Source organism: Heterodontus francisci, chromosome 5 (genome assembly GCF_036365525.1).
Source record: "Heterodontus francisci isolate sHetFra1 chromosome 5, sHetFra1.hap1, whole genome shotgun sequence".
NCBI classification, from domain to species: Eukaryota; Metazoa; Chordata; class Chondrichthyes; order Heterodontiformes; family Heterodontidae; genus Heterodontus; species Heterodontus francisci.
In genome coordinates this window covers 2,133,716-2,161,602 of record NC_090375.1, presented here as the reverse complement: position 1 = coordinate 2,161,602, position 27,887 = coordinate 2,133,716, and the positions used below count along the sequence as shown (strand labels likewise).

The following is a 27,887-nucleotide window of genomic DNA, read 5'->3' as shown; positions in this document are numbered from 1 at the left end:
TGGGGGGAGGGGGAGGGGGAGTGTGGTCTGGATCATGGGAGGGGGGAGGGGGAGTGTGATCTGGATCATGGGGGGAGGGGGAGTGTGGTCTGTATCATGGGGGGGAGGGGTGCGTGGTCTGGATCGGGGGAAGTGGGAGTGTGGTCTGGATCATGGGGGGGAGGGGTGTGTAGTCTGGATCGGGGGGAGTGGGAGTGTGGTCTGGATCATGGGGGGGGGAGGGGGAGTGTGGTCTGGATCATGGGGGGGGAGGGGGAGTGGGAGTCTGGTCTGGATCATGGGGGGGGAGTGGGAGTCTGGATCATGGGGGGAGGGGGAGTGTGGTCTGGATCATGGGAGGGGGGAGGGGGAGTGTGGTCTGGATCATGGGGGGGGAGGGGGAGTGTGGTCTGGATCATGGGAGGCGGGAGGGGGAGTGTGGTCTGGATCATGGGGGGGGAGGGGGAGTGGGAGTCTGGTCTGGATCATGGGGGGGGAGTGGGAGTCTGGATCATGGGGGGAGGGGGAGTGTGGTCTGGATCATGGGAGGGGGGAGGGGGAGTGTGGTCTGGATCATGGGGGGGGAGGGGGAGTGTGGTCTGGATCATGGGAGGCGGGAGGGGGAGTGTGGTCTGGATCATGGGGGGGAGGGGGAGTGGGAGTCTGGTCTGGATCATGGGGGGGGAGTGGGAGTCTGGATCATGGGGGGAGGGGGAGTGTGGTCTGGATCATGGGAGGGGGGAGGGGAGTGTGGTCTGGATCATGGCGGGGGAGTGGGAGTGTGGTCTGGATCATGGGGGGGGGAGTGGGAGTGTGGTCTGGATCATGGGGGGGGAGTGGGAGTCTGGATCATGGGGGGGGGGAGTGGGAGTCTGGTCTGGATCATGGGGGGGGGGAGTGGGAGTCTGGTCTGGATCATGGGGGGGGAGTGGGAGTCTGGTCTGGATCATGGGGGGGGAGTGGGAGTGTGGTCTGGATCAGGGGAGGGGAGTGGGAGTCTGGTCTGGATCATGGGGGGGGAGTGGGCGTGTGGTCTGGATCATGGGGGGGGAGTGGGAGTGTGGTCTGGATCATGGGGGGGGGGAGTGGGAGTCTGGTCTGGATCATGGGGGGGGGAGTGGGAGTCTGGTCTGGATCATGGGGGGGGGAGTGGGTGTCTGGTCTGGATCATGGGGGGGGAGTGGGAGTGTGGTCTGGATCAGGGGAGGGGAGTGGGAGTGTGGTCTGGATCATGGGAGGGGGGAGGGGGAGTGTGGTCTGGATCATGGGGGGGGGAGGGGGAGTGTGGTCTGGATCATGGGGGGGGAGGGGGAGTGTGGTCTGGATCATGGGAGGGGGGAGGGGGAGTGTGGTCTGGATCATGGGGGGGGGAGGGGGAGTGTGGTCTGGATCATGGGGGGTGAGGGGGTGTGGTCTGGATCATGGGGGGAGGGGGAGTGTGGTTTGGATCATGGGGGGAGGGGGAGTGGGAGTGTGGTCTGGATCATGGGGGGAGGGGTGTGTGGTCTGGATCGGGGGGAGGGGGAGTGTGGTCTGGATCATGGGGGGAGGGGGAGGGGGAGTGTGGTCTGGATCATGGGAGGGGGAGTGTGATCTGGATCATGGGGGGGAGGGGGGTGTGGTTTGGACCATGGGGGGAGGGGGAGGGGGAGTGTGGTCTGGATCATGGGAGGGGGAGTGTGATCTGGATCATGGGGGGGAGTGGGAGTGTGGTCTGGATCATGGGGGGAGGGGTGTGTGGTCTGGATCGGGGGGAGGGGGAGGGGGAGTGTGGTCTGGATCATGGGGGGAGGGGGAGAGGGAGGGGGAGTGTGGTCTGGATCATGGGGGGGAGGGGGGTGTGGTCTGGATCGGGGGGGAGGGGTGTGTGGTCTGGATCGGGGGGAGGGGTGTGTGGTCTGGATCGGGGGTGAGGGGGTGTGGTCTGGATCATGGGGGGAGGGGGAGTGTGGTCTGGATCATGGGGGGAGGGGGAGGGGGAGTGTGGTCTGGATCATGGGAGGGGGGAGGGGGAGTGTGATCTGGATCATGGGGGGAGGGGGAGTGTGGTCTGTATCATGGGGGGGAGGGGTGCGTGGTCTGGATCGGGGGGAGTGGGAGTGTGGTCTGGATCATGGGAGGGGGGAGGGGGAGTGTGGTCTGGATCATGGGAGGGGGGAGGGGGAGTGTGGTCTGGATCATGGGAGGGGGGAGGGGGAGTGTGGTCTGGATCATGGGGGGGGAGGGGGAGTGTGGTCTGGATCATGGGAGGCGGGAGGGGGAGTGTGGTCTGGATCATGGGGGGGAGGGGGAGTGGGAGTCTGGTCTGGATCATGGGGGGGGAGTGGGAGTCTGGATCATGGGGGGAGGGGGAGTGTGGTCTGGATCATGGGAGGGGGGAGGGGAGTGTGGTCTGGATCATGGGGGGGGAGTGGGAGTGTGGTCTGGATCATGGGGGGGGAGTGGGAGTGTGGTCTGGATCATGGGGGGGGGGGAGTGGGAGTCTGGATCATGGGGGGGGGGAGTGGGAGTCTGGTCTGGATCATGGGGGGGGGGGAGTGGGAGTCTGGTCTGGATCATGGGGGGGGAGTGGGAGTCTGGATCATGGGGGGGGGGAGTGGGAGTCTGGTCTGGATCATGGGGGGGGGGAGTGGGAGTCTGGTCTGGATCATGGGGGGGGAGTGGGAGTCTGGTCTGGATCATGGGGGGGGAGTGGGAGTGTGGTCTGGATCATGGGGGGGGGAGTGGGAGTGTGGTCTGGATCATGGGGGGGGAGTGGGAGTCTGGTCTGGATCATGCGGGGGGGGGAGTGGGAGTCTGGTCTGGATCATGGGGGGGGAGTGGGAGTGTGGTCTGGATCATGGGGGGGGAGTGGGAGTGTGGTCTGGATCATGGGGGGGGAGTGGGAGTGTGGTCTGGATCATGGGGGGGGGAGTGGGAGTCTGGTCTGGATCATGGGGGGGGGAGTGGGAGTGTGGTCTGGATCATGGGGGGGGGGGAGTGGGAGTCTGGTCTGGATCATGCGGGGGGGGAGTGGGAGTCTGGTCTGGATCATGGGGGGGGAGTGGGAGTCTGGTCTGGATCATGCGGGGGGGGGAGTGGGAGTCTGGTCTGGATCATGGGGGGGGGTGAGTGGGAGTCTGGTCTGGATCATGGGGGGGGAGTGGGAGTCTGGTCTGGATCATGCGGGGGGGGAGTGGGAGTGTGGTCTGGATCATGGGGGGGGGGGGAGTGGGAGTCTGGTCTGGATCATGCGGGGGGGGGAGTGTGGTCTGGATCATGGGGGGGGGAGTGGGAGTGTGGTCTGGATCATGGGGGGGGAGGGGGAGTCTGGTCTGGATCATGGGGGGAGTGGGAGTGTGGTCTGGATCATGGGGGGAGGGGGAGTGTGGTCTGGATCATGGGGGGGGGGGAGTGGGAGTGTGGTCTGGATCATGGGGGGGGAGTGGGAGTCTGGTCTGGATCATGGGGGGGGAGGGGGAGTCTGGTCTGGATCATGGGAGGGGGGAGGGGAGTGTGGTCTGGATCATGGGGGGAGGGGGAGTGTGGTCTGGATCATGGGAGGGGGGAGGGGAGTGTGGTCTGGATCATGGGGGGGGGAGTGGGAGTGTGGTCTGGATCATGCGGGGGGGGAGTGGGAGTCTGGTCTGGATCATGGGGGGGGAGTGGGAGTCTGGTCTGGATCATGCGGGGGGGGAGTGGGAGTCTGGTCTGGATCATGGGGGGAGGGGGAGTCTGGTCTGGATCATGGGGGGAGGGGGAGTGTGGTCTGGATCATGGGGGGGGAGTGGGAGTGTGGTCTGGATCAGGGGAGGGGGAGTGTGGTCTGGATCATGGGGGGGGGACTGTGGTCTGGATCATGGGGGGGGAGTGGGAGTGTGGTCTGGATCAGGGGAGGGGGAGTGTGGTCTGGATCATGGGAGGGGGACTGTGGTCTGGATCATGGGGGGGGAGTGGGAGTGTGGTCTGGATCAGGGGAGGGGGAGTGTGGTCTGGATCATGGGAGGGGGACTGTGGTCTGGATCATGGGGGGGGAGTGGGAGTGTGGTCTGGATCAGGGGAGGGGGAGTGTGGTCTGGATCATGGGGGGGGAGTGGGAGTGTGGTCTGGATCAGGGGAGGGGGACTGTGGTCTGGATCATGGGGGGGGAGTGGGAGTGTGGTCTGGATCAGGGGAGGGGGAGTGTGGTCTGGATCATGGGGGGGGAGTGGGAGTGTGGTCTGGATCATGGGGGGGGAGTGGGAGTCTGGATCATGGGGGGAGGGGGAGTGTGGTCTGGATCATGGGAGGGGGGAGGGGGAGTGTGGTCTGGATCATGGGGGGGGAGGGGGAGTGTGGTCTGGATCATGGGAGGCGGGAGGGGGAGTGTGGTCTGGATCATGGGGGGGAGGGGGAGTCGGAGTCTGGTCTGGATCATGGGGGGGGAGTGGGAGTCTGGATCATGGGGGGAGGGGGAGTGTGGTCTGGATCATGGGAGGGGGGAGGGGGAGTGTGGTCTGGATCATGGGGGGGGAGGGGGAGTGTGGTCTGGATCATGGGAGGCGGGAGGGGGAGTGTGGTCTGGATCATGGGGGGGAGGGGGAGTGGGAGTCTGGTCTGGATCATGGGGGGGGAGTGGGAGTCTGGATCATGGGGGGAGGGGGAGTGTGGTCTGGATCATGGGAGGGGGGAGGGGAGTGTGGTCTGGATCATGGGGGGGGAGTGGGAGTGTGGTCTGGATCATGGGGGGGGAGTGGGAGTCTGGATCATGGGGGGGGGGGGAGTGGGAGTCTGGTCTGGATCATGGGGGGGGGGAGTGGGAGTCTGGTCTGGATCATGGGGGGGAGTGGGAGTCTGGTCTGGATCATGGGGGGGGAGTGGGAGTGTGGTCTGGATCAGGGGAGGGGAGTGGGAGTCTGGTCTGGATCATGGGGGGGGAGTGGGCGTGTGGTCTGGATCATGGGGGGGGAGTGGGAGTGTGGTCTGGATCATGGGGGGGGGGGAGTGGGAGTCTGGTCTGGATCATGGGGGGGGGGAGTGGGAGTCTGGTCTGGATCATGGGGGGGGGAGTGGGTGTCTGGTCTGGATCATGGGGGGGGAGTGGGAGTCTGGTCTGGATCATGGGGGGGGAGTGGGAGTGTGGTCTGGATCAGGGGAGGGGAGTGGGAGTGTGGTCTGGATCATGGGGGGGAGGGGTGTGTGGTCTGGATCGGGGGGAGTGGGAGTGTGGTCTGGATCATGGGAGGGGGGAGGGGGAGTGTGGTCTGGATCATGGGGGGGGGAGTGGGAGTGTGGTCTGGATCATGGGGGGGGAGGGGGAGTGTGGTCTGGATCGGGGGTGAGGGGGTGTGGTCTGGATCATGGGGGGAGGGGGAGTGTGGTTTGGATCATGGGGGGAGGGGGAGTGGGAGTGTGGTCTGGATCATGGGGGGAGGGGTGTGTGGTCTGGATCGGGGGGAGGGGGAGTGTGGTCTGGATCATGGGGGGAGGGGGAGGGGGAGTGTGGTCTGGATCATGGGAGGGGGAGTGTGATCTGGATCATGGGGGGGAGGGGGGTGTGGTTTGGACCATGGGGGGAGGGGGAGGGGGAGTGTGGTCTGGATCATGGGAGGGGGAGTGTGATCTGGATCATGGGGGGGAGTGGGAGTGTGGTCTGGATCATGGGGGGAGGGGTGTGTGGTCTGGATCGGGGGGAGGGGGAGGGGGAGGGGGAGTGTGGTCTGGATCATGGGGGGAGGGGGAGGGGGAGTGTGGTCTGGATCATGGGGGGGAGGGGGGTGTGGTCTGGATCGGGGGGGAGGGGTGTGTGGTCTGGATCGGGGGGAGGGGTGTGTGGTCTGGATCGGGGGGGAGGGGGGTGTGGTCTGGATCATGGGGGGAGGGGGAGTGTGGTCTGGATCATGGGGGGAGGGGGAGGGGGAGTGTGGTCTGGATCATGGGAGGGGGGAGGGGGAGTGTGATCTGGATCATGGGGGGAGGGGGAGTGTGGTCTGTATCATGGGGGGGAGGGGTGCGTGGTCTGGATCGGGGGGAGTGGGAGTGTGGTCTGGATCATGGGAGGGGGGAGGGGGAGTGTGGTCTGGATCATGGGGGGGGAGTGGGAGTGTGGTCTGGATCATGGGGGGGGGAGTGGGAGTCTGGTCTGAATCATGGGGGGGGGAGTGGGAGTCTGGTCTGGATCATGGGGGGGGGAGTGGGAGTCTGGTCTGGATCATGGGGGGGGGAGTGGGAGTGTGGTCTGGATCATGGGGGGGGGGAGTGGGAGTCTGGTCTGGATCATGGGGGGGGGAGTGGGAGTCTGGTCTGGATCATGGGGGGGGGAGTGGGAGTCTGGTCTGGATCATGGGGGGGGAGTGGGAGTGTGGTCTGGATCATGGGGGGGGAGTGGGAGTGTGGTCTGGATCATGGGGGGGGGAGTGGGAGTCTGGTCTGGATCATGGGGGGGGGAGTGGGAGTCTGGTCTGGATCATGGGGGGGGGAGTGGGAGTCTGGTCTGGATCATGCGGGGGGGGAGTGGGAGTCTGGTCTGGATCATGGGGGGGGGAGTGGGAGTGTGGTCTGGATCATGGGGGGGGAGTGGGAGTGTGGTCTGGATCATGGGGGGGGAGTGTGGTCTGGATCATGGGGGGGGAGTGGGAGTCTGGTCTGGATCATGCGGGGGGGGAGTGGGAGTCTGGTCTGGATCATGGAGGGGGAGTGGGAGTGTGGTCTGGATCATGGGGGGGGAGTGGGAGTGTGGTCTGGATCATGGGGGGGGGGAGTGGGAGTCTGGTCTGGATCATGGGGGGGGAGTGGGAGTCTGGTCTGGATCATGCGGGGGGGGGAGTGGGAGTCTGGTCTGGATCATGCGGGGGGGGAGTGGGAGTCTGGTCTGGATCATGGGGGGGGGGAGTGGGAGTCTGGTCTGGATCATGGGGGGGGAGTGGGAGTCTGGTCTGGATCATGCGGGGGGGGGGAGTGGGAGTCTGGTCTGGATCATGCGGGGGGGGAGTGGGAGTCTGGTCTGGATCATGGGGGGGGGGAGTGGGAGTCTGGTCTGGATCATGCGGGGGGGGGAGTGGGAGTGTGGTCTGGATCATGGGGGGGGGGAGTGGGAGTCTGGTCTGGATCATGCGGGGGGGGGAGTGGGAGTCTGGTCTGGATCATGGGGGGGGGGAGTGGGAGTCTGGTCTGGATCATGCGGGGGGGGAGTGGGAGTGTGGTCTGGATCATGGGGGGGGGGAGTGGGAGTCTGGTCTGGATCATGGGGGGAGTGGGAGTGTGGTCTGGATCATGGGGGGAGGGGGAGTGTGGTCTGGATCATGGGGGGGGGGAGTGGGAGTGTGGTCTGGATCATGGGGGGGGGAGTGGGAGTCTGGTCTGGATCATGGGGGGGGAGGGGAAGTCTGGTCTGGATCATGGGAGGGGGGAGGGGAGTGTGGTCTGGATCATGGGGGGAGGGGGAGTGTGGTCTGGATCATGGGAGGGGGGAGGGGAGTGTGGTCTGGATCATGGGGGGGGAGTGGGAGTGTGGTCTGGATCATGCGGGGGGGGAGTGGGAGTCTGGTCTGGATCATGGGGGGAGGGGGAGTCTGGTCTGGATCATGGGGGGAGGGGGAGTGTGGTCTGGATCATGGGGGGGGAGGGGGAGTCTGGTCTGGATCATGGGGGGAGGGGGAGTGTGGTCTGGATCATGGGGGGGGAGTGGGAGTGTGGTCTGGATCAGGGGAGGGGGAGTGTGGTCTGGATCATGGGGGGGGAGTGGGAGTGTGGTCTGGATCAGGGGAGGGGGAGTGTGGTCTGGATCATGGGAGGGGGACTGTGGTCTGGATCATGGGGGGGGGGAGTGGGAGTGTGGTCTGGATCAGGGGAGGGGGAGTGTGGTCTGGATCATGGGGGGGGAGTGGGAGTGTGGTCTGGATCAGGGGAGGGGGACTGTGGTCTGGATCATGGGGGGGGGAGTGGGAGTGTGGTCTGGATCAGGGGAGGGGGAGTGTGGTCTGGATCATGGGGGGGGAGTGGGAGTGTGGTCTGGATCAGGGGAGGGGGAGTGTGGTCTGGATCATGGGAGGGGGAGTGGGAGTGTGGTCTGGATCATGGGGGGAGGGGGAGTGTGGTCTGGATCATGGGAGGGGGGAGTGGGAGTGTGGTCTGGATCATGGGGGGGGAGTGGGAGTGTGGTCTGGATCATGGGGGGGGAGTGGGAGTGTGGTCTGGATCATGGGAGGGGGGAGGGGAGTGTGGTCTGGATCATGGGAGGGGGGAGGGGAGTGTGGTCTGGATCATGGGAGGGGGAGGGGAGTGTGGTCTGGATCATGGGAGGGGGAGTGTGGTCTGGATCATGGGGGGGGAGTGGGAGTGTGGTCTGGATCAGGGGAGGGGGACTGTGGTCTGGATCATGGGGGGGGGAGTGGGAGTGTGGTCTGGATCAGGGGAGGGGGAGTGTGGTCTGGATCATGGGGGGGGAGTGGGAGTGTGGTCTGGATCAGGGGAGGGGGGAGGGGAGTGTGGTCTGGATCATGGGAGGGGGGAGGGGAGTGTGGTCTGGATCATGGGAGGGGGGAGGGGAGTGTGGTCTGGATCATGGGAGGGGGGAGGGGAGTGTGGTCTGGATCATGGGAGGGGGGAGGGGAGTGTAGTCTGGATCATGGTGGGAGTGTGGTCTGGATCAGGGGAGGGGGAGTGTGGTCTGGATCATGGGAGGGGGGAGGGGGAGTGTGATCTGGATCATGGGGGAGGGGGAGTGTGGTCTGCACAAGGGGGAGTTCACTCTCCTTTCCCCCAGTGTTATTCACTGTTTATTTCAAGCTGTAAATTCTTGATAAAATGCCATGTTCTATACAGAAACAGGAATTAAAGTTTGAGCAATCCAGTAAACTAAACAAGTGAGAGATAGTCTGTACAAAAGAACGTGATGGATTGGAATGTGTCAGAGAGAGTCGGCAAGTGAGGGAGTTTTTATCTCAATCTCCCGAAACATGTCCATATTCAGCAACCGCCAGAACCACTGTGATTTCACCCTCGGGGTGGGACAAGAAACAGGAGTAAGGATTGCAAGGAGGGGGAACACACTCCTCGCTCATACTGTACACAACACACGGGGGTTAGATACAGAGTAAAGCTCCCTCCACACTGTCCCCATCAAACACTCCCGGGACAGGTACAGCACGGGGGTTGGCTGAGGAGCAGCCCCTTCAGATACTCAAATAGGGGCTGCAACCTCGCACACTCTGTATAAATGTGGATCACGGACTCGTCCAGGCCGCAGAAAGTACAGGTGGCCTGGGAGTCCGTGAACCTACTTAAAAGCCTATTGCACGGGACTGCTCTGTGCAACACCCTCCACCCCAGGTCCCCGATGTAAAGGGGGAAGACTCCCGCGTAGAGAGACCTCCATCGGGGTTTCCCCTCGCCGCCAGATGGCAACGCGGACCGCCAGGGCGTGTCCGGCCGGCTGACGAGGGCGAGGAAGTGGAGAGTGTGCAGGAGCAGCCCGTACAGGAAACCCCTCTGTGCCGATTGGAATGGCACGGAGGGCATTTCTGAGAGGCGGCTCGGGTTGTGCGGGACCGGCTCCCGAGGAGGGTTTCGGGGCCTGGGTCCGATGAGCAGTTCCGGCCGAGCGGGGGTCAGCTCGGCCGGGAGCGCTCTGCACTCCCGAGCCCCCTCGCCACCCGCAGTGAGGGGCGTCCCGGGGGTTTCGGCTACTCCTCCACCCGCCGGACCGTCCCCGGAGTCGGCCGCCCGGACAGCCGAGGCGCTCTCCTCCGCCGGCGGGGGAGCACCCTGACTGGAGGCGACCATGTTCCAGACTCGGAAGCTCCTCAAATTCTGGCTGCACTTCAGTCCCACGCTCCTGATCTTTGGGCACCCGGTGCGGAGGGGCTTGGGCCGGGAGGAGGATCTCCTCGTCGGTCTGCTCCTGGGCCTGGCCAAGGTGGCAATTCACAGGTCCAGGTTGCGGGCCTTCGGGGGGTCCGTCCTCCCCGATTGCCTGCCCCTCTTCCGCGGTTACGTTCGCGCCCGGGTGTTCCTGGAAAAGGAGCATGCGGTGTCCGCCGGTACGCTTGAGGCCTTCCGCGACCGGTGGGCACCGCAGGGACTGGAGTGCATCGTCGACACCGAGAATGGCATTTTAATTTGAGTTTTTTGTTTATTTATCTGGTTTTAATAAAGTTATTTTAAAAATATAAGTGTGTATATAAAGGGGGCCTGAGGAATAAAGGCCCCCTCGACATAGAAAAAAAAACGGGGGTTGGCTGCTTCCTAATTGGGACTCCAGAGTGCATCAACTCAGTGCAGTTGACAGTGCTGCAGTCAGTTGCTGGAGGTGCTGCTGGAGAGGGAGTGCTGAGGACAGATTGCAAAACTCTGAACAACTTTTGCTGCAGACTAGGAAAGACTTTGACAAAAAGGCTGTATTTCGAGGTGGGTGTCGAGCACCAAACTTTTATTTCATCTGGACTGTTGTGGGAGGTGGAAGAGGCCGGGACAACAAGGGGTGGGGGCTGTACAATTCTGCAGGGAGCTGTGTAATTGCACTGATTACACAAGGAAGCTCCCTCCCCACCCTAATTGCCCAGCCTGGGTCAGCTGAAGCTGCTTGGCTATAGAGACAGAAGGATCGAACTAGAGGCTGGGCAGCTTTCGGCTGACCCAGGTGAAGACCCCTCCCACAACCAGAAGACCAGAAGTGTTTACAGTGCTCTGAGTACCACCCTTTAAGGGGAAAAAAAGCGAAGTCATCGCTTGCAGCCTGTCTTTCCCATTTCCTGTATACCCTCAGCCTCTCCCCAAACCTCCTAGTCGGTTTCTTTGTTTTTGCTTGTTTGCCTGCAATTTGGGGGTGGGTTTGGCTCTTGAGCCATGGCAAGCCCATCATCACCGGTGGCGGGGCATTCTCATACCGATGCGGCTGTAGCCTCTGTGGCCACCCGTGTGACCCCGTCACCTTTTAAATTCATTTCTTCAAGCCATGGGGTAAAGAGCTATCCCCACCCCAATATGTCTATAGAGGCCTGTGTAAAGGCAATGGCCGAGGTTGTCGGCCCCTCGGCCATTGTGGCAGCCTCAAAAATGTACGGGAAGGCTGTGTTCTTCCTGAAGACCGAGCGGGCCGTGTCCCTGGCCCTGAGTAAAGGGCTCACTGTGGGTGGGACTTCCCTGCCGGTGGACCCTCTAGGGGCCGCTGCACAGCAGATAATGTTATCAAACGTCCCGCCCTTTATTCCCAGTCAGCTCCTCCTTCCCCACCTGGGGGAGGTGAGGTCGGGGATCACCCCAGTCCGGCTTGGTCTTCGGGAACACAGCCTCCAACATGTCTACTCCTTTCACCGCCAGTTATTTATGCAGCTGGCGCGGGAGGAGGACTCGGAGGGCCAATTTAAGTGGCGTTCCAGGGGACGGCCTACCGCGTCTTTTGGACCTCGGGCGGGGCGCGGTGCCACGTCTGCAAGGGGGTGGTGCATGTTCGTAAGAACTGCCCCAACCTCCCGGTCGCCAGCTCCACCTCGGCGGCCCAGGGTGGTTCCACAGCACCTCGTCCCACTCCCCCCACACATCCAACAGACACTGCTCAGTCGGTTCCGGAGACTGTGGTTTTCACAGCCTCCAGTGGGGAGGGGAGTGTCCGTCCGAGTGGAAGGAAGACGCGGAGGCAAAAGAAACATCAAGAGGCGCGTCCCCTGGACACATTGAAACAACCCGAGCCTGAGCTCATCCCAAAGCCCGTTCTCACGGAATCCACCTGTCCCAGGGCTGGGCTCAGGCCCAGGGTGACTAAAAAAAAGGAGGGTGCGGAGGCGGAGGCCTCTGATGACATGGAGGTCTCTGAGCCTCTGCGCTCTAGTGGGAAAAAGAGGAGAAGGCACCCCTCCACAGAGGTAACGAGGGGCCCTGAGGCGCAGGGCCCATCTGTTGGAGGGGAGCTGTCTCCTGTTTCTGGACCCCAGGTTTCCCTTAACACCACCACCAACATCAAGGCTACAAAGTCCGGGCAGGAGCTCCCTATTCCTCAGGATGGAGGGGAGGGGAAGGTCCCGGTACATTAGACCCCTCCTGAAGGAGTAAGTGGGGCCCTGCTTGTGGTGGGGTAGCCTGGGGACTCCGCCCATTCTGCCACTGCCACTGGGTCGGGTGCCCTGAGTAGAGGGGAGGGCGGGGCCCCAAAGGGTCGGCCCTCCCAGCCGGAGTCCACCAACCAGGAGACACCCGACTGAGTTATAACTGAGAATGCTGCCCCATCTGCTGGGCCTGTGGGTGCTGGTGGAGCGGGTGATGGCCTCCTCTCGCCGCCTCCAGACTCGGCTCCGGCTGGATTTCCGGAGTCGGGAACCTCTATCTCCCCTGGACCACTCATTGGCCTGGGGACGGAGGTGGAGGGGGGTCCTGAACTGCTGGCGCCCACAGGCTCCAGTTTCACAGTAGAACCCAGAGAGGACTCCTCCGCCATCGATCCTGGGGGTGGGATCGTGACGGAGGCGGGACCAGCTGGCACGGCCGTGACGTCTGCCCCACAGTGTGTGGTGGATGTGTCAGCCGCTGGCGGTGATGACCCGGAGGAGGATGGGGATTCGGTGTGGGGCACGGAGGATGACCTTGATTCCATCGCCAGTGAGTGGTGGAGTCCCTCGTGCCTCCCACCGAATCTCCTCTCATTCCCACGGCGGTACTCCGGGATTTCCTGGCGGCTTGCAGGGGTTGCCGCAATAAAGTTCAGCTGGCCCTCGGCCGTTGGTCGAATCTGGCGCTGATCATCCAGTTCGTCCGTGCCGCCCTTACGAAAGCGGGCAAGCGCACGGACGTGAAACTGGTTGAGAGGCGCCGTTTTAATGTGTTCCTCAATGGGTTGCTGGGGGAGTGGAAAGCCAGGTGCACTTCCACTCCCTCCTCACAGTGAGGTGTTGGTGACGGGTTTTAAGTACCTTTGACATGAAGATAACCATAGCCAGCCTCAACTTCAACGGCAGCAGAGGGGCTCACCGCAGATTTCACAATCTCTCAGTCCTCAGGGAAGGGAGATACGCGGTGAGCTTTCTGCAGGAAACCCACACCGTTCCGGGAGACGAAGCCACCTGGCTCCTGGAGTGGCAGGGTGGGGTCTACATGAGTCACCTCACCCCTATTTCTAGTGGGGTGGCTATCTTGTTGGCCCCGACTTTTCAGCCGGAGATCTTGGGGGTCAAGGAGCTAGTGCCGGGCCGCTTGCTCCACCTCGCCGTTCGCCTGGGTAGCATGCCGCTCCACTTTATGAACGTGTACGCGCCCAGGCCCGGCGCGTTGCAAGCGCGCTTCTTTGAAGAAGTGTCCGCTCTCTTGAACTCCATCGATAGCGGCGAGTGCATCATCCTCGGGGGGGATTTTAACTGCACCCTCGAGGTGGGGGATCACTCCAGTCCCCAGCGCGGCCAAGCGTCGGTGGAGAAGTTGAGGGGACTGATCAGCTCCCTTAACTTGGTGGACGTCTGGCGGCATCTCCATCCCGACTCCAGCGCCTTCACGTGGAGGTCTGGAGGAGGAGGGTCCCGAATCGACCGCCTCTACTTTTCGCAGGCCTACGTCTCCCGCGTCTTGGCAGCCTCCATGCAGCTGGTGCCGTGCTCGGACCACCGCCTGGTGTGGGCGGAATTCACTCCGCTATGCACGCGTGTGGGGTCCGCGTACTGGCACTTTAACAACCGGCTGCTGGAGGACGAGGGATTTCGGGACTCGTTCTGTCGATTCTGGGCCGACTGGAGAAGGAAGCAGGGGGGCTTCCCCTCCTTGAGGCTATGGTGGAATGTGGGCAAGACTCACATCCGCATCTTCTGTCAGGAGTACGCGAAGGGGGTCGACCAAGAGGCGGGAGGCTGAGATCGGGCGCCTTGAGAGGGAGGTGCTCGACTTGGAGTCCCGCCTCGGTCATGCCGTCGTGGACCCGGCCCTGTGGCAGGCGTACAAAGAGAAGAAGGGCGCGCTGAGGGACCTGCAGCTCATAGGGTCCTGAGGCGCGTATGTGAGGTCGCGGATCCTGATCCTGGAAGATTAAATCGCGCCTCATCCTTCTTCTACTCGCTGGAAAAATGGCGGGGGGTCCGTAAGCAGCTCGTCGAGCTGCTGGCCGACGACGGATCTTCCATCACGGATCCGGAGGGAATGGGCCTCCTGGTCCATTCAGTGCGTTGTTCTCTCCAGATCCGTCCAGCGAGGACGCGCGCAGAGTTTTGTGGGAGGACCTGCCGCAGGTCAGCCCGGAGGGCGCCGAAGGATTGGAGGCTCCGTACACGTTGGCGGAGCTGACTGGCGCCTTCCACCAGCTCTCGAGGGGCAAATCACCAGGACTGGATGGGTTGACCGTGGAGTTCCTCAGGGCGTTCTGGGACGTCCTGGGGGACGATTACATGTGGGTCCTGGGGGAAAGCCTGGCGACCGGGGAGATGCCCCTCTCGTGGCGCAGGGCGGTCATCGTCCTGCTGCCGAAGAGGGGCGATCTCCGCCTGCTTAATAACTGGCGTCCGGTCTCCCTCCTCAGTACGGATTACAAGATCTTTGCCCGGGCTATGTCTATCGCCTGGGCTCCGTGCTGGCCCACATGATCCACCCCGACCAGTCCTACACGGTCCCGGGCCGGTCCATCCAGGACAACATCCACCTGATCTGGGACCTGATCCATCTTTCCCAGAGGACTGGTCTGTCGGTCGCCTTTCTCTCCCTCGATCAGGAGAAGGCCTTCGACAGGGTGGATCACGAATAACTTTTCGGGACTCTGCGCGCTTTCGGACTCGGGCCGCATTTTGTGGCCTGGGTCCACACAATGTCTGGTCAAAGTTAACGGGTCCGTGATGGCGCCCCTTCGCTTTGGGAGAGGAGTGCGTCAGGGATGCCCCATGTCCGGCCAATTGTATACCATCTGCGTGGAGCCCTTCCTGTGCCTGCTTTGCAGGAGGTTGACGGGATTGGCTCTGCGCGAGCCGGCCATGCGGGTCGTCCTCTCGGCTTACGCCGACGACGTGCTCCTCGTGGTCACAGATCCCGTTGACTTGCGGAGGATGCGCGAATGCCAGCAGACCTTTTCTGCTGAGTCCTCCGCGAGGATCAATTGAGAGAAATGTTCCGGACTCCTGGTGGGTCAGTGGCGGGTGGACTCCCTGCCGGAGGAGATGACACCTTTTGCGTGGACCACCACACACCTCCTTTATCTGGGAGTCCACCTTAGCCCCGCTGAGGAAGCCTGGCCGACAAAGTGGCAGGAGCTGGAGGCGAAAGTCACCGCTTGGCTGGGGCATTGGACAGGACTGCTCCGAGTGCTTTCCTACAGGGGCCGAGCGCTGGTCATAGACCAACTGGTGGCCTCCATGCTGTGGTACCGGTTGGTCACTTTGGCAGAAACTCGTCGATTTCTTCTGGAGCAAGAGAAAACACTGGGTCTCTGCCGCAGTCCTGAGTCTCCCGATTGAGGAGGGCGGCCAGTCGCTGGTGTGCGTCCGCACCCAGGCTGCGACTCTCCGCCTTCGGACCCTGCAGAGATACCTGTACGTCGAGCGTCCTCCTAGATGGTGTGCGCTGGCGACGTATTTTTCCGTAATGTCACTGCCTTCAAGACGACACACAGCTCCCGGTGGAGTCCGTTCGCCGCGTCTCTCCGAGGGAGTTGCCTTTCTTTTACCGGGATCTATTCCGAGTCTGGAACATGGTCGCCTCCAGTCAGGACGCTCCCCCGCCGGCGGAGGTGAGCGCCTCGGCTGCCAGAGCGGCCAACTCGGGGACAGACTGGCGGGCGGAGGAGAAGCCGAAGCCCCCGGGACGCCCCTCACTGCGGGTGGCGAGGGGACTCGGGAGAGCGGAGCGATCCCGGCCGAGCTGACTCCCGCTCAGCCGGAACTGCTCATCGGACCCAGGCCCCGAAACCCTCCTCGGGAGCCGGTCCCACACAACCCGAGCCACCTCTCGGAAATTCACTCCATGCCATTCCAATCGGCGCGGAGGGGTTTCCTGTACGGGCTGCTCCTGCACACTCTCCACTTCCTCGTCCTCGTCAGCCGGCTGGACACGCCCTGGCGGTCCGCGTTGCCATCTGGTGGCGAGGGGAAACCCCGATGGAGGTCTCTCTACGCGGGAGTCTTCCCCCTTTACATCGGGGACCTTGGGTGGAGGGTGTTGCACAGAGCAGTCCCGTGCAATAGACTTTTAAGTAGGTTCACGGACTCCCAGGCCACCTGTACTTTCTGCGGCCTGGACGAGTCCGTGTTCCACGTTTATACGGAGTGTGCGAGGTTGCAGCCCCTCTTTGAGTATTTGAAGGGGCTGCTCCTCAGTTTCTGGCTGCACTTCAGTCCCACGCTCCTGATCTTTGGGCACCCGGTGCGGAGGGGCTTGGGCTGGGAGGAGGATCTCCTCGTCGGTCTGCTCCTGGGCCTGACCAAGGTGGCAATTCACAGGTCCAGGCTGCGGGCCGTCGGGGGGTCCGTCCTCCCCGATTGTCTGCCCCTCTTCTGCGGTTACGTTCACGCCCGGCTGTCCCTGGAGAAGGAGCGTGCGGTGTCCGCCGGCACGCTTGCGGCCTTCCGCGACTGGTGGGCACCGCAGGGACTGGAGTGCATTGTCGACGCCGAGAATGGCATTTTAATTTGAGTTTTTGATTTATTTATATACATATTTTTAAAGTAACATTCTTAAAACAGATAAAGGAGTCCTGAGGAATTAAGGCCCCCTCGACATAAAATATATTAAAGGGGCCTTGGGTATAAAGGCCACCTTATATAAAAAAAAAGAGAAAAAAAGAAACGGGGTTAGATAGAGAGTCAAGCTCCCTCGACACTGCTCTGGGCGAATGCTGTTTGTTATTGTGAACCCATTTCCTTGCTCATTTTCTCTAGGAACGTGTTTCCTCTGCCTGGTGGACATCATTCCAGTGCGATGTGAGAACGGGTCGGTGATCATGTTCATCCTGAACTTCGAAGTGATGTTGGAGAAAGTGTTGCTGGAGTCACTGGGCAACGCCTGGAACGACAAACTACCTCCCACGTGGTTTGCTGCAGGTACAATCCAGGCCCTGAGGCAAGGCCCACTTGACCTTTGACTTTGAACCTTTTTCTCTCCAGAAACATGCCCAACTCCCCCTGACCCTCCTGACATGACCCTTCAATGTGCTTCCTGCAACATATTCCACAACTTGATGCACACACTATCCTGTCATACTCCTAATTTCTTCATTTTTAATCTGTGTTACTGGGATTCAGACGCCTGAGAACAAGGAGCCATTCGAGTCAATCACGGTCAGGGTTAATTTAAATTAGTGGGGTGGGGGGGGAGTGAGAATGGAATCCTGTCCACTGGCATCAGATACAGAATAAATCTCCCCAGGGATTGAGGGATATGGGGAGAAGGTGCGTAGGTGGGGCTGAGGGAGGTGGAGGTGGTGAGGCAGATGGAGGGGTGAGTTCTGGGACCTTTCGACCACCACCTGTTTCCTGAACCAATATTTTTTTGTTCGGCTGTAGTTGTCGTGAAACAGCCCCAACAGCGAGGGTCTGCTCCCTGACCCCAGCCTCGACAGCGAGGGTCTGCTCCCTGACCCCAGCCCCGACAGCGAGGGTCTGCTCCCTGACCCCAGGTGTCCACTTAGCCTTCATTCCCTAACCATCCACCCACAACCTGTACCCCCGCCAGCCATATCCCATGGACCTCTTTTGCTCATTCTTGGGATGTGGGCGTCACTGGCCAGGCCAGCATTTATTACCCATCCCTAATTGCCCTTGAGAAGGTGGTGGTGAGCTGCCTTCTTGAACCGCTGCAGTCCATGTGGGGTAGGTACACCCACAGTGCTGTTAGGAAGGGAGTTCCAGGATTTTCACCCAGCGACAGTGAAGGAACGGTGATATAGTTCCAAGTCAGGATGGTGTGTGGCTTGGAGGGGAACTTGCAGATGGTGGTGTTTTCATGCATCTGCTGTCATTGTCCTTCTAGTTGCTAGAGGTTGCGTGTTTGGAAGGTGCTGTCTAAGGAGCCTTGGTGCATTGCTGCAGTGCATCTTGTAGATGGTACACACTGCTGCCACTGTGTGTCGGTGGTGGAGGGAGTGAATGTTTGTAGATGGGGTGCCAATCAAGCGGGCTGATTTGTCCTGGATGGTGCCGAGCTTCTTGAGTGTTGTTGGAGCTGCACCCATCCAGGCAAGTGGAGAGTATTCCATCACACTCCTGACTTGTGCCTTGTAGATGGTGGACAGGCTTTGGGGAGTCAGGTGGTGAGTTACTCGTGGAGTCATTACAGCACAGACAGAGGCCATTCAGCCCATCGAGTCGACACTGCCTCTCTTTAGAGCATTCCAGTCAGTCCCATTCCCTGCTCAATCCCTGTAGCCCTGCTATACAATATTCTTGCTGGGGCCTAACCAGAACTTTATAAAGATTCAGCATAACTTCCCTGTTTTTGAACTCAATCCCTCTATTTATGAATCCCAAGATCCCATATGCTTTACTAACCACTCTCTCAATATGTCCTGTCATCTTCAAAGATCGATGCACATGAACCCCCAGGTCCTTCTGTTCCTGCACACTCTTTACAACTGTGCCATTAAGTATATATTGCCTCATCCTGTCCCTTCTGCCAAAATCCATCACCTCACACTTGTCAGTATTAAATCCCATCAGCCACCAGTCTGCCCATTCTGCTAGTCTGTCTATGTCCTGCTGCAGGTGGTTTGTATCATCCTCACTGCTTGCCAATTCCACCAAGTTTGGTGTCATCGGCATATTTTGAGATTCTACTCTGTATTCGAAGATCCAAGTCATTTACATATAACAAGGACACAGAATGTACTCTGGGTGGGGGACTTCAATGTCCATCACCAAGAGTGGCTCAGTAGCACCACTACTGACCGAGCTGGCCGAGTCCTAAAGGACATAGCTGCTAGACTGGGTCTGCGGCAGGTGGTGAGGGAAAAACATACTTGACCTCGTCCTCACCAATCTACCTGCCGCAGATGCATCTGTCCATGATAGTATTGGTAGGAGTGACCACCGGTCAGTCGTTGTAGAGACGAAGTCCCACCTTCACTTTGAGGATACTGTCCTTCGTGTTGTGTGGCACTATCACCGTGCTAAATAGGATAGATTTCAAACAGATCTAGCAATGCAAAACTGGGCATCCATGAGGCGCTGTGGGCCATCAGCAGCAGCAGAATTGTACTCAACCACAATCTGTAACCTCATGGCCCAGCATATCCCACACTCTACCATTACCATCAAGCCGGGGGACCAGCCCTGGTTCAATGAAGAGTGCAGGAGGGCATGCCAGGAGCAGCACCAGGCATACCTCAAAATGAGGTGTTAGCCTGGTGAAGCTACAACACAGGACTATCTGCGTGCCAAACTGCGTAAGCAGCATGCGATAGACAGAGCTAAGCGATCCCATAACCAACGGATCAGATCTAAGCTCTGCAGTCCTGCCACATCCAGTTGGGAATGGTGGTGGACAATTGAACAACTAACTGGAGGAGGTGGCTCCACAAATATCCCCCCCATCCTCAATGATGGGGGAGCCCAGCACATCAGTGCGAAAGATAAGGCTGAAGCATTTGCAACAATCTTCAGCCAGAAGTGCCGAGTTGATGATCCATCTCGGCTTCCTCCTGAAATTCCCAGCATCACAGATGCCAGTCTTCAGCCAATCAGATTCACTCCGTGTGATACCAAGAAACATAAGAACATAGGACCAGGAGAAGGCCATTCAGCCCATCGAGCCTGCCCCGCCATTCAATACAATCATGACTGATCATTCACTTCAATGCCTTTTCCCCACACTATCCCCATATCCCCTTCAGTCATTGGTATTTAGGAATCTGTCAATCTCTGCTTTAAACATACTCAATGACTGAGCTTCCACAGCCCTCTGGGGCAGAGAATTCCAAAGATTCACAACCCTCTGAGTAAAGAAATTTCTCCTCATCTCTGTCCTAAGTGGCTTCCCCCTTATTTTGAAATTGTGTTCCCTGGTTCTAGACTCCCCAACCGGATGCAGAGCTGGGCTGAGAAGTGGCAGATGGAGTTCAACCTGGAAAAGTGTGAAGTGATTCATTTTGGAAGGTCGAATTTCAATGCGGAATACAGGCTTAAAGACAGGATTCTTGGGAGTGTGGAGGAACAGAGGGATCTTGGGGTCCATGTCCATAGATCCCTCAAAGTTGCCACCCAAGTTGATAGGGTTGTTAAGAAGGTGTATGGTGTGTTGGCTTTCATTAACAGAGGGATTGAGTTTAAGAGCCGCGAGGTTATGCTGCAGCTCTATAAAGCCCTAGTTCGACCACACTTGGAATATTGTGTTCAGTTCTGGTCGCCTCATTATAGGAAGGATGTGGAAGCTTTAGAGAGGGTGCAGAGGAGATTTACCAGGATGCTGCCTGGACTGGAGGGCATGTCTTATGAAGAAAGATTGAGGGAGCTAGGGCTTTTCTCATTGGAGCGAAGAAGGATGAGAGGTGACTTGATAGAGGGGTACAAGATGATGAGAGGCATAGATAGAGTGGATAGTCAGAGACTTTTTCCCAGGGCGGAAAGGGCTATCAACAGGGGGCATAATTTTAAGGTGATTGGAGGAAGGTTTCGGGGAGATGTCAGAGGTAGGTTCTTTACACAGAGAGTGGTGGGTGCGTGGAATGCACTGCCAGCGGTGGTAGTAGAAGCAGATACATTAGGGACATTTAAGCGACTCTTGGATAGGTACATGGATGATAGTGGAATGAAGGGTAGGTAGTTAGTTTGATCTTAGAGTAGGTTAAAGGTTCGGCACAACATCGTGGGCCGAAGGGCCTGGACTGTGCTGTACTGTTCTATGTTCTATGTAACCAGGGGAAACATCTTGCCTGCATCTACCCTGTCTATCGCTTTAAGTATTTTGTAGGTTTCAATGAGGTCACCTCTCATTCTTCGAAACCCTAGAGAATACAGACCCAGTCTCTCTTCATAGGACAGTCCTGTCATCCTGGGAACAAGTCTGGTGATCTTTCGTTGCACTCCCTCTATGACAATAATATCCTTCCTAAGGTAAGGGGTCAAAAACTGCACACAGTATTCCAGGTGCGGTCTAACCAAGGTTCTATACAATTGAAGCAAGACTTCACTACTCCTGTACTCAAATCCTCTTGCGATAAAGGCTAACATACCATTAACCTTCCTAATTGCTTGCTGCACCTGCATGTTAGCTTTCAGTGATTTATTGACAAGGACACCCAGGTCCCTTTGTACATCTACACTTTCTAATCTCTTACCATTCAAGAAATACTCTGCACATCTATTCCTCCTATCAAAATGGATAACCTCACATTTTACCACATTATATTCCATCTGCCACGTTCTTGCCCACTCACTAAGTCTGTCCAAATCCCCTTGAAGCCACTTTGCATCTTCCTCACAACACACATTCCCACCTAGTTTTGTGTCATCTGCAAATTTGGAAATATTACATTTGGTCCCCACATCCAAATCATTGATATATATTGTGACCAGCTGGGGCCCAAGCACTGATCCCTGCTGTTCCCCACTAGTCACAGCCTGCCAACACGAGAATGACCTGGTTATTCCTACTCTCTACTTTCTGCCTGTTAACCAATCTTTAATCCATTCCAGTATATTACCTCCTATCCCATGTGCTTTCATTTTGCTAACCACTCTCCTGTTGGGTACTATATCAAAAGCCTTCTGAAAATCCAAGTATACCACTGACTCCCCTTTATCAATTCTGTTAGTAACATCCTCAAAAAATTCCAACAGGTTCGTCAAACATGATTTCCCATTCATAAATCCATGTTGACTCTGTCCAATCAGATCATTATTATCCAAATGTCCATTTATCACATCCTTTAGAATAGGTTCTAGCATTTTCCCAATGACTGATATTAGACTAACAGGTCTGTAATTCCCTGTTTTCTCTCTCCCTCGCTTCTTATGGAGGGCGCTAGCTATGAAGAGAGGTTGAGTAGATTAGGATTATTTTCATTCGAAAGACGGAGGTTGAGGGGGGACCTGATTGAGGTGTACAAAATCATGAGAGGTATAGACAGGGTGGATAGCAAGAATCTTTTTCCCCAGAGTGGGGGATTCAATTACTAGGGGACACGAGTTCAAAGTGAAAGGGGAAAAGTTTAGGGGGGATATGCGTGGAAAGTTCTTTACGCAGAGGGTGGTGGGTGCCTGGAACGCGTTGCCAGCGGAGGTGGTAGACGCGGGCACGATAGCGTCTTTTAAGATGTATCTAGACAGATACATGAATGTGCAGGAAATAAAGAGATACAGACCCTTAGAAAATAGGCGACATGTTTAGATAGAGGATCTGGATTGGCGCAGGCTTGGAGGGCCGAAGGGCCTGTTCCTGTGCTGTAATTTTCTTTGTTCTTTGTTCTTTAAATAATGGGGTGACATTTGCGACCTTCCAATCTGCAGGAACCACTCTTACAGATATGCTGCTTTGGATATTGTTGGGGGAGATGGCTGAGGAAAGCAGCAAGAGCCAAGTTCATGGCACCATGGGTGGGTCTGCTGCACAGGAGGGGAGGAAGAAGAGTGGCAGGGCTAAAGTGATAGGGGATTCAATCGTAAGGGGAACAGACAGCCGTTTCTGCCGCCGCAAAAGAGACTCCAGGATCGTATGTTGCCTCCCTGGTGCTCGGGTCAAAGATGTCTCTGAGCAGCTGCAGGCCATTCTGAGGGTGGAGAGGGAGCAACCAGTTGTCATGGTGCCAACGACATGGGTAAAAGAAGGGATGAGGTCCAAAAAGCTGAATACAGGGAATAAATTAAAAAGTAGGACCTCAAAGGTAGTAATCTCAGGATTACGTGGCTGGAGAATTGGTGTAGGGGCGAGGGATCCAGATCCCTGGGGCATTGGGACCGGTTCTGGGGAAGGTGGGACCAGTGCAAGCTGGACGTGTTACATCTGGGCAGGACCGGGACCAATTTCCTTGCGGGGGGTGGGGGGGGGGTGGTGTTTGCTAGTGCTGTCAGGGAGGGTTTAAACTAGATTGGCAGGGGGATGGGAATCTGAGCAGGGAGACAGAGGAGAGGGAAACAAGGATAGAAATGAAAGACAAAGGTAAGAAGCAAAAGTGGAAGGCAGAGAAAACAAGGGCGAGAAACAAATGGGGCCACAGTGCAAAATAAAGCTAAGATGACTAACAATGTTAAAAAGACAAGTTGAAAGGTATTGTGTCTGAATGCGCGGAGTATTCACAGTAAGGTTGATGAATTAACAGCGCAAATCGACATAAACAGTTATGATATAGTAGCGATTATGGAGACATGGCTGCAAGGTGACCATGGATGGAAATTCAATATTTAGGAAGGACAGGCAAAAAGGGAAAGGAGGAGGGATAACGTTGTTAGTAAAGGAAGAAATCCATACAATTGTGAGGAAGGATATTGGTTCAGAGAATCCTGATGTGGAATCTGTATGGGTGGAGCTAAGAAACACCAAGGGGCAGAAAACCTTAGTGGGGGTTGTCTATAGGCCCCCAAACAGTAGTGGAGATGTAAGGGATGGCATTAAACAGGGGTACAACTGTAATCATGGGTGACTTTTATCTACATATAGATTGGTCAAACCAAATTAACAATGATATGTGGAGGAGGATTTCCTGGTGTGTGTAGCTGATGGTTTTTTAGAACAATGCATTGAGGAACCAACTAGAGAACAGGCTCTCCTAGACTGGGTATTGTGCAATGAGAAAGGATTAATTAACAATCTTGTTGTGCGGGGTCCCTTGGGGAGGAGTGACCATAACGTGATAGAATTATTCATTAAGATGGAGAGTGAAGTAGTTGAATCTGAAACTAGGGTCCTGAATCTAAATAAAGGAAACTACGAAGCTTTGAGGTGCGAGTTGGCTATGGTAGATTGGGGAATTTTACTAAAATGGTTGACAGTGGATAGGCAATGGATAATATTGAAAGAAAACGTGCATGAATTACAACAATTATTCATTCCTTTGTGGCGCAAAAATAAAACCGGGAAAGTGGCTCAACCGTGGCTTACAACAGAAATTAGGGACAGTATTAGATCCAAAGAGGAGGCATATAAAATTGCCAGAAAAGGCAGCAAGTCTGAGGATTGGGAGCAGTTTAGAATTCAACAAAGGAGGACAAAGTGGTTGATTAAGTGGGAGAAATAGAGTATGAGAGTAAACTTGCGGGGAACATAAAAACTGACTGTAAAAGCTTCTATAAATATGTGAAGAGAAAAAGATTAGTGAAGATAAATGTCGGTCCCTTACAGTCAGAAACGGGAGAAATTATAATCGGGAATAAAGAAATGGAGGAACAATTAAACACATACTTTGGTTCTGTCTTCACAAAGGAGGACACGAATAACCTCCCAGAAATATTAGGGAACCAAGGGTCTAATGAGAGGGAGGAACTGAAGAAAATCAGTATCAGTAAAAAAAAATAGTGCTAGGGAAATTAATGGGGTTAAAGGCTGACAAATCCCCAGGGCCTGATAATCTACATCCTAGCGTACTAAAGGAAGTGGCCCTGGAAATTGTGGATGCATTGGTGGTCATCTTCCAAAATTCTATAGACTCTGGAGCAGTTCCTACAGATTGGAGGGTGGCAAATGTAACCCCACTATTTAAAAAAGAAGGGGGAGAAAAAACAGGGAATTACAGACCAGTTAGCCTTACATCAGTAGTGGGGAAAATGCTGGAGTCTATTACAAAGGATGTGATAGCAGAACACCTGGAAAGCATAAACGGGATTGGACAAAGTCATCATGGGTTTACGGAAGGGAAATCATGCTTAACAAATCTACAGGAGCTTTTTGAGGATGTAACTAGTAGAATAGATCAGGGAGAACCAGTGGATGTGGTGTATTTGGATTTTCAGAAGGCTTTTGATAAGGTCCCACATAAGAGGTTAATGTGCAAAATTAAAGCACATGGGATTGGGGGTAATATACTGGCATGGATTGAGAATTGGTTGACAGACAGGAAACAGAGAGTAGGAATAAACGGGTCTTTTTCCGGGTGGCAGGCAGTGACTAGTGGGGTACCGCAGGGATCAGTGCTAGGACCCCAGCTATTCACAATATATATTAATGACTTGGGTGAGAGAACTAAATGTACCCTTAGAAAATAGGCAACATGTTTAGATAGAGGATCTGGATCGGCGCAGGCTTGGAGGGCCGAAGGGCCTGTTCCTGTGCTGTAATTTTCTTTGTTCTTTGTTCTTTGTTCTTTGTTTGCAGATAACACAAAGCTTTGGGGTGGGTGGGGGGAAGTGAGCTGTGAGGAGGATGCAAAGAAGCTCCAATGTGACTTGGACAAGTTGGGTGAGTGGGCAAACACATGGCAGATGCAGTATAACGTGGATAAATGTGAGGTTATCCACTTTGGTTGTAAAAACAAAAAACAGATTATCTGAATGGTGATAGATTGGGAAAGGGGGAGGTGCAACGAGACCTGGGTGTCCTTGTACACCAGTCGCTGAAAGCAAGCAGTCAGGTGCAGTAAGCAATTAGGAAGGTGAATGGTATGTTGGCCTTCATTGCAAGAGGATTTGAGTACAGGAGCAAGGATGTCTTACTGCAGTTATACAGAGCCTTGGTGAGACCACATCTGGAGTATTGTGTGCAGTTTTGGTCTCCTTATCTGAGGAAGGATATTCTTACCATGGAGGGAGTGCAAAGAAGATTTACTAGACTGATTCCTGGGATGGCAGGATTGACAAATGAGGAGAGGTTGGGTCGACTAGGCCTATATTCACTAGAGTTTAGAAGAATGAGAGGGGATCTCATAGAAACCTATAAAATTCTAACAGGACTGGACAGACTAGATGCAGGAAGGATGTTCCCGATGGCTGGGGAGTCCAGGACCAGAGGTCACAGTCTCAGGATACGGGTGTGCCATTTAGAACCGAGATGAGGAGAAATTTCTTCACTCAGAGGGTGGTGAACCTGTGGAATTCTCTACCGCAGAAGGCAGTGGAGGCCAAGTCATTAAATATATTCAAGAAGGAGATAGATATATTTCTTAATGCCAAAGGGATCAAGGGATATGGGGAGAAAGCCTAGTCCTGTTTAGAACTGAATTAGACAATCAGCCATGATCTGTTTTGAATGGCGGAGCAGGCCTGAAGGGCCGAATGGCCTAGTCCTGCTCCTGTTTATGTTTCTATGCTCCAGAATCTATAGAATTTTGGAAGATGATCACCAATGCATCCACTATCTCCATAGTTACCTCTTTCAATACTCTGGGATGTAGAGGTGACTAAGGTAGTGGACAGGAGAGTGTCTATGGATGTTATTTATATGGACTTCCAGAAGGCATTTGATAAAGTCTCACCTAAGAGACTGTTAAGTAAGGTAGAAGCCCATGGAGTTGAGGGCAAATTATTGACATGGTTAGGAAGTTGGCTGAGTGGTAGGCGACAGAGAGTGGGGATAATGGGTAAGTACTCCGATTGGCAGGATGTGAATAGTGGTGTCCCACAGGGATCTGTGTTGGGGCCTCAATTATTCACATTATTCATTAACGACTTGGATAATGGCATAGTAATCATATATCCAAATTTGCTGATGATACAAAGTTAGGCAGCATTGTAGACAGTCTAGATGATAGCATAAAATTGCAAAGAGATATTGACAGACTAGGTGAGTGGGCAAAACTGTGGCAGATGGATTTCAATGCGGGCAAGTGTGAAATTATCCATTTTGGACCAAAAACGGACAGAGCAGTGTACTTTCTAAATGGGAAGAGGTTAAGTACAGTGGATGTCTAAAGAGACTTGGGAGTTCAGGTGCATAGATCTTTAAAATGCCACGAGCAAGTGCAGAAAATAATCAAAAAGGCTAATGGAATGCGAGCCTTTATATCTAGAGGATTGGAGTATAAAGACACAGAGGTTATGCTGCAGCTGTACAAAACCCTGGTTAGACCCCACTTGGAGTACTGTGAGCAGTTCTGGGTACCACACCTTAGGAAGGATATATTGGCCTTGGAGGGAGTGCAATGTAGGTTTACAAGAATGATACCTGGACTACAGGGGTTAAGTTACGAGGAGAGATTACAGAAATTAGGCCTGTTTTCGGTAGAATTTAGAAGGTTAAGGGGTGATCTGATTGAAGTCTTCAAGATAGTAACAGGAAAAGACAGGCTAGATAAAGATAAACTATTTCCACTGGTTGGAGATTCTAAAACTAGGGGCATAATCTAAAAATTAGGAGCAGACCGTTCAGGAGAGATGTTAGGAAGCACTTCTTCACGCAAAGGGTGGTAGAGGTTTGGAACTCTCTCCCACAAACAGCAGTTGAAACTAGAACAGTTGTTAATTTTAAATCTGAGATAGATAGATTTATGTTTAGCAAAGATATTAAGGGATACGGGCCAAAGGCAGGTATATGGAGTTAGGCTGCAGATCAGCCATGATCTCATTGAATGGTGGGACAGGCTCGAGGGGCTGAATGGCCTACTCCTGTTCCTATCTTCCTATGTTACTAGAATATCAGGTCCTGGGGACTTATCAACCTTCAGCCCCATTAATTTCTCCAATACAACCTTCTTACTAATATAATTTCCTTCAATTCCTCATTCTCCCTAATCCCTTGGATCTTTAATTCTGGGAGATTTCTTGTATCTTCCTCAGTGAAGACAGACACAAAATAATCATTTAGCTTCTCTGCCATTTCTCTATTCCCCATCATAAATTCTCCTGACTCTGCCTGTAATGGACCCACATTTGTCTTCGAACAAAGAACAAAGAAAATTACAGCACAGGAACAGGCCCTTCGGCCCTCCAAGCCTGCGCCGATCCAGATCCTCTTGGCCAAACTTTTCCTTTTTTACAGTCCATTTTTATATCTTTTGCTAGTTTACTTTCATATTCTACTCTCCCTTTCTTTATCAGTTTCTTTATCCTCCTTTGCTGTATTCTAAAATCCTCCCAATCCTCAGGTTTACTATTTAGTCATAGAGAGATACAGCACTGAAACAGGCCCTTCAGCCCACC

At 55.9% G+C, this 27,887-nt stretch overlaps 1 protein-coding gene across 2 annotated transcripts in view; it reads left to right on the top strand.

Moving 5' to 3' along the window:
- LOC137369695 (potassium voltage-gated channel subfamily H member 2-like) overlaps window positions 1-27,887 on the top strand; it is a 465,677-nt gene that overhangs the window by 88,492 nt on the left and 349,298 nt on the right. The window contains exons 1-2 of one of the 2 annotated variants that reach the window (XM_068031033.1): window positions 10,274-10,344; window positions 16,770-16,931. In XM_068031033.1, coding sequence (XP_067887134.1) covers window positions 16,832-16,931 — 100 coding nt within the window. In that variant the 5' untranslated portion in view covers window positions 10,274-10,344; window positions 16,770-16,831. Of the gene's footprint in view, window positions 1-10,273; window positions 10,345-16,769; window positions 16,932-27,887 lie in introns of those variants that run through there. The other variant, XM_068031032.1, reaches the window with a different exon arrangement.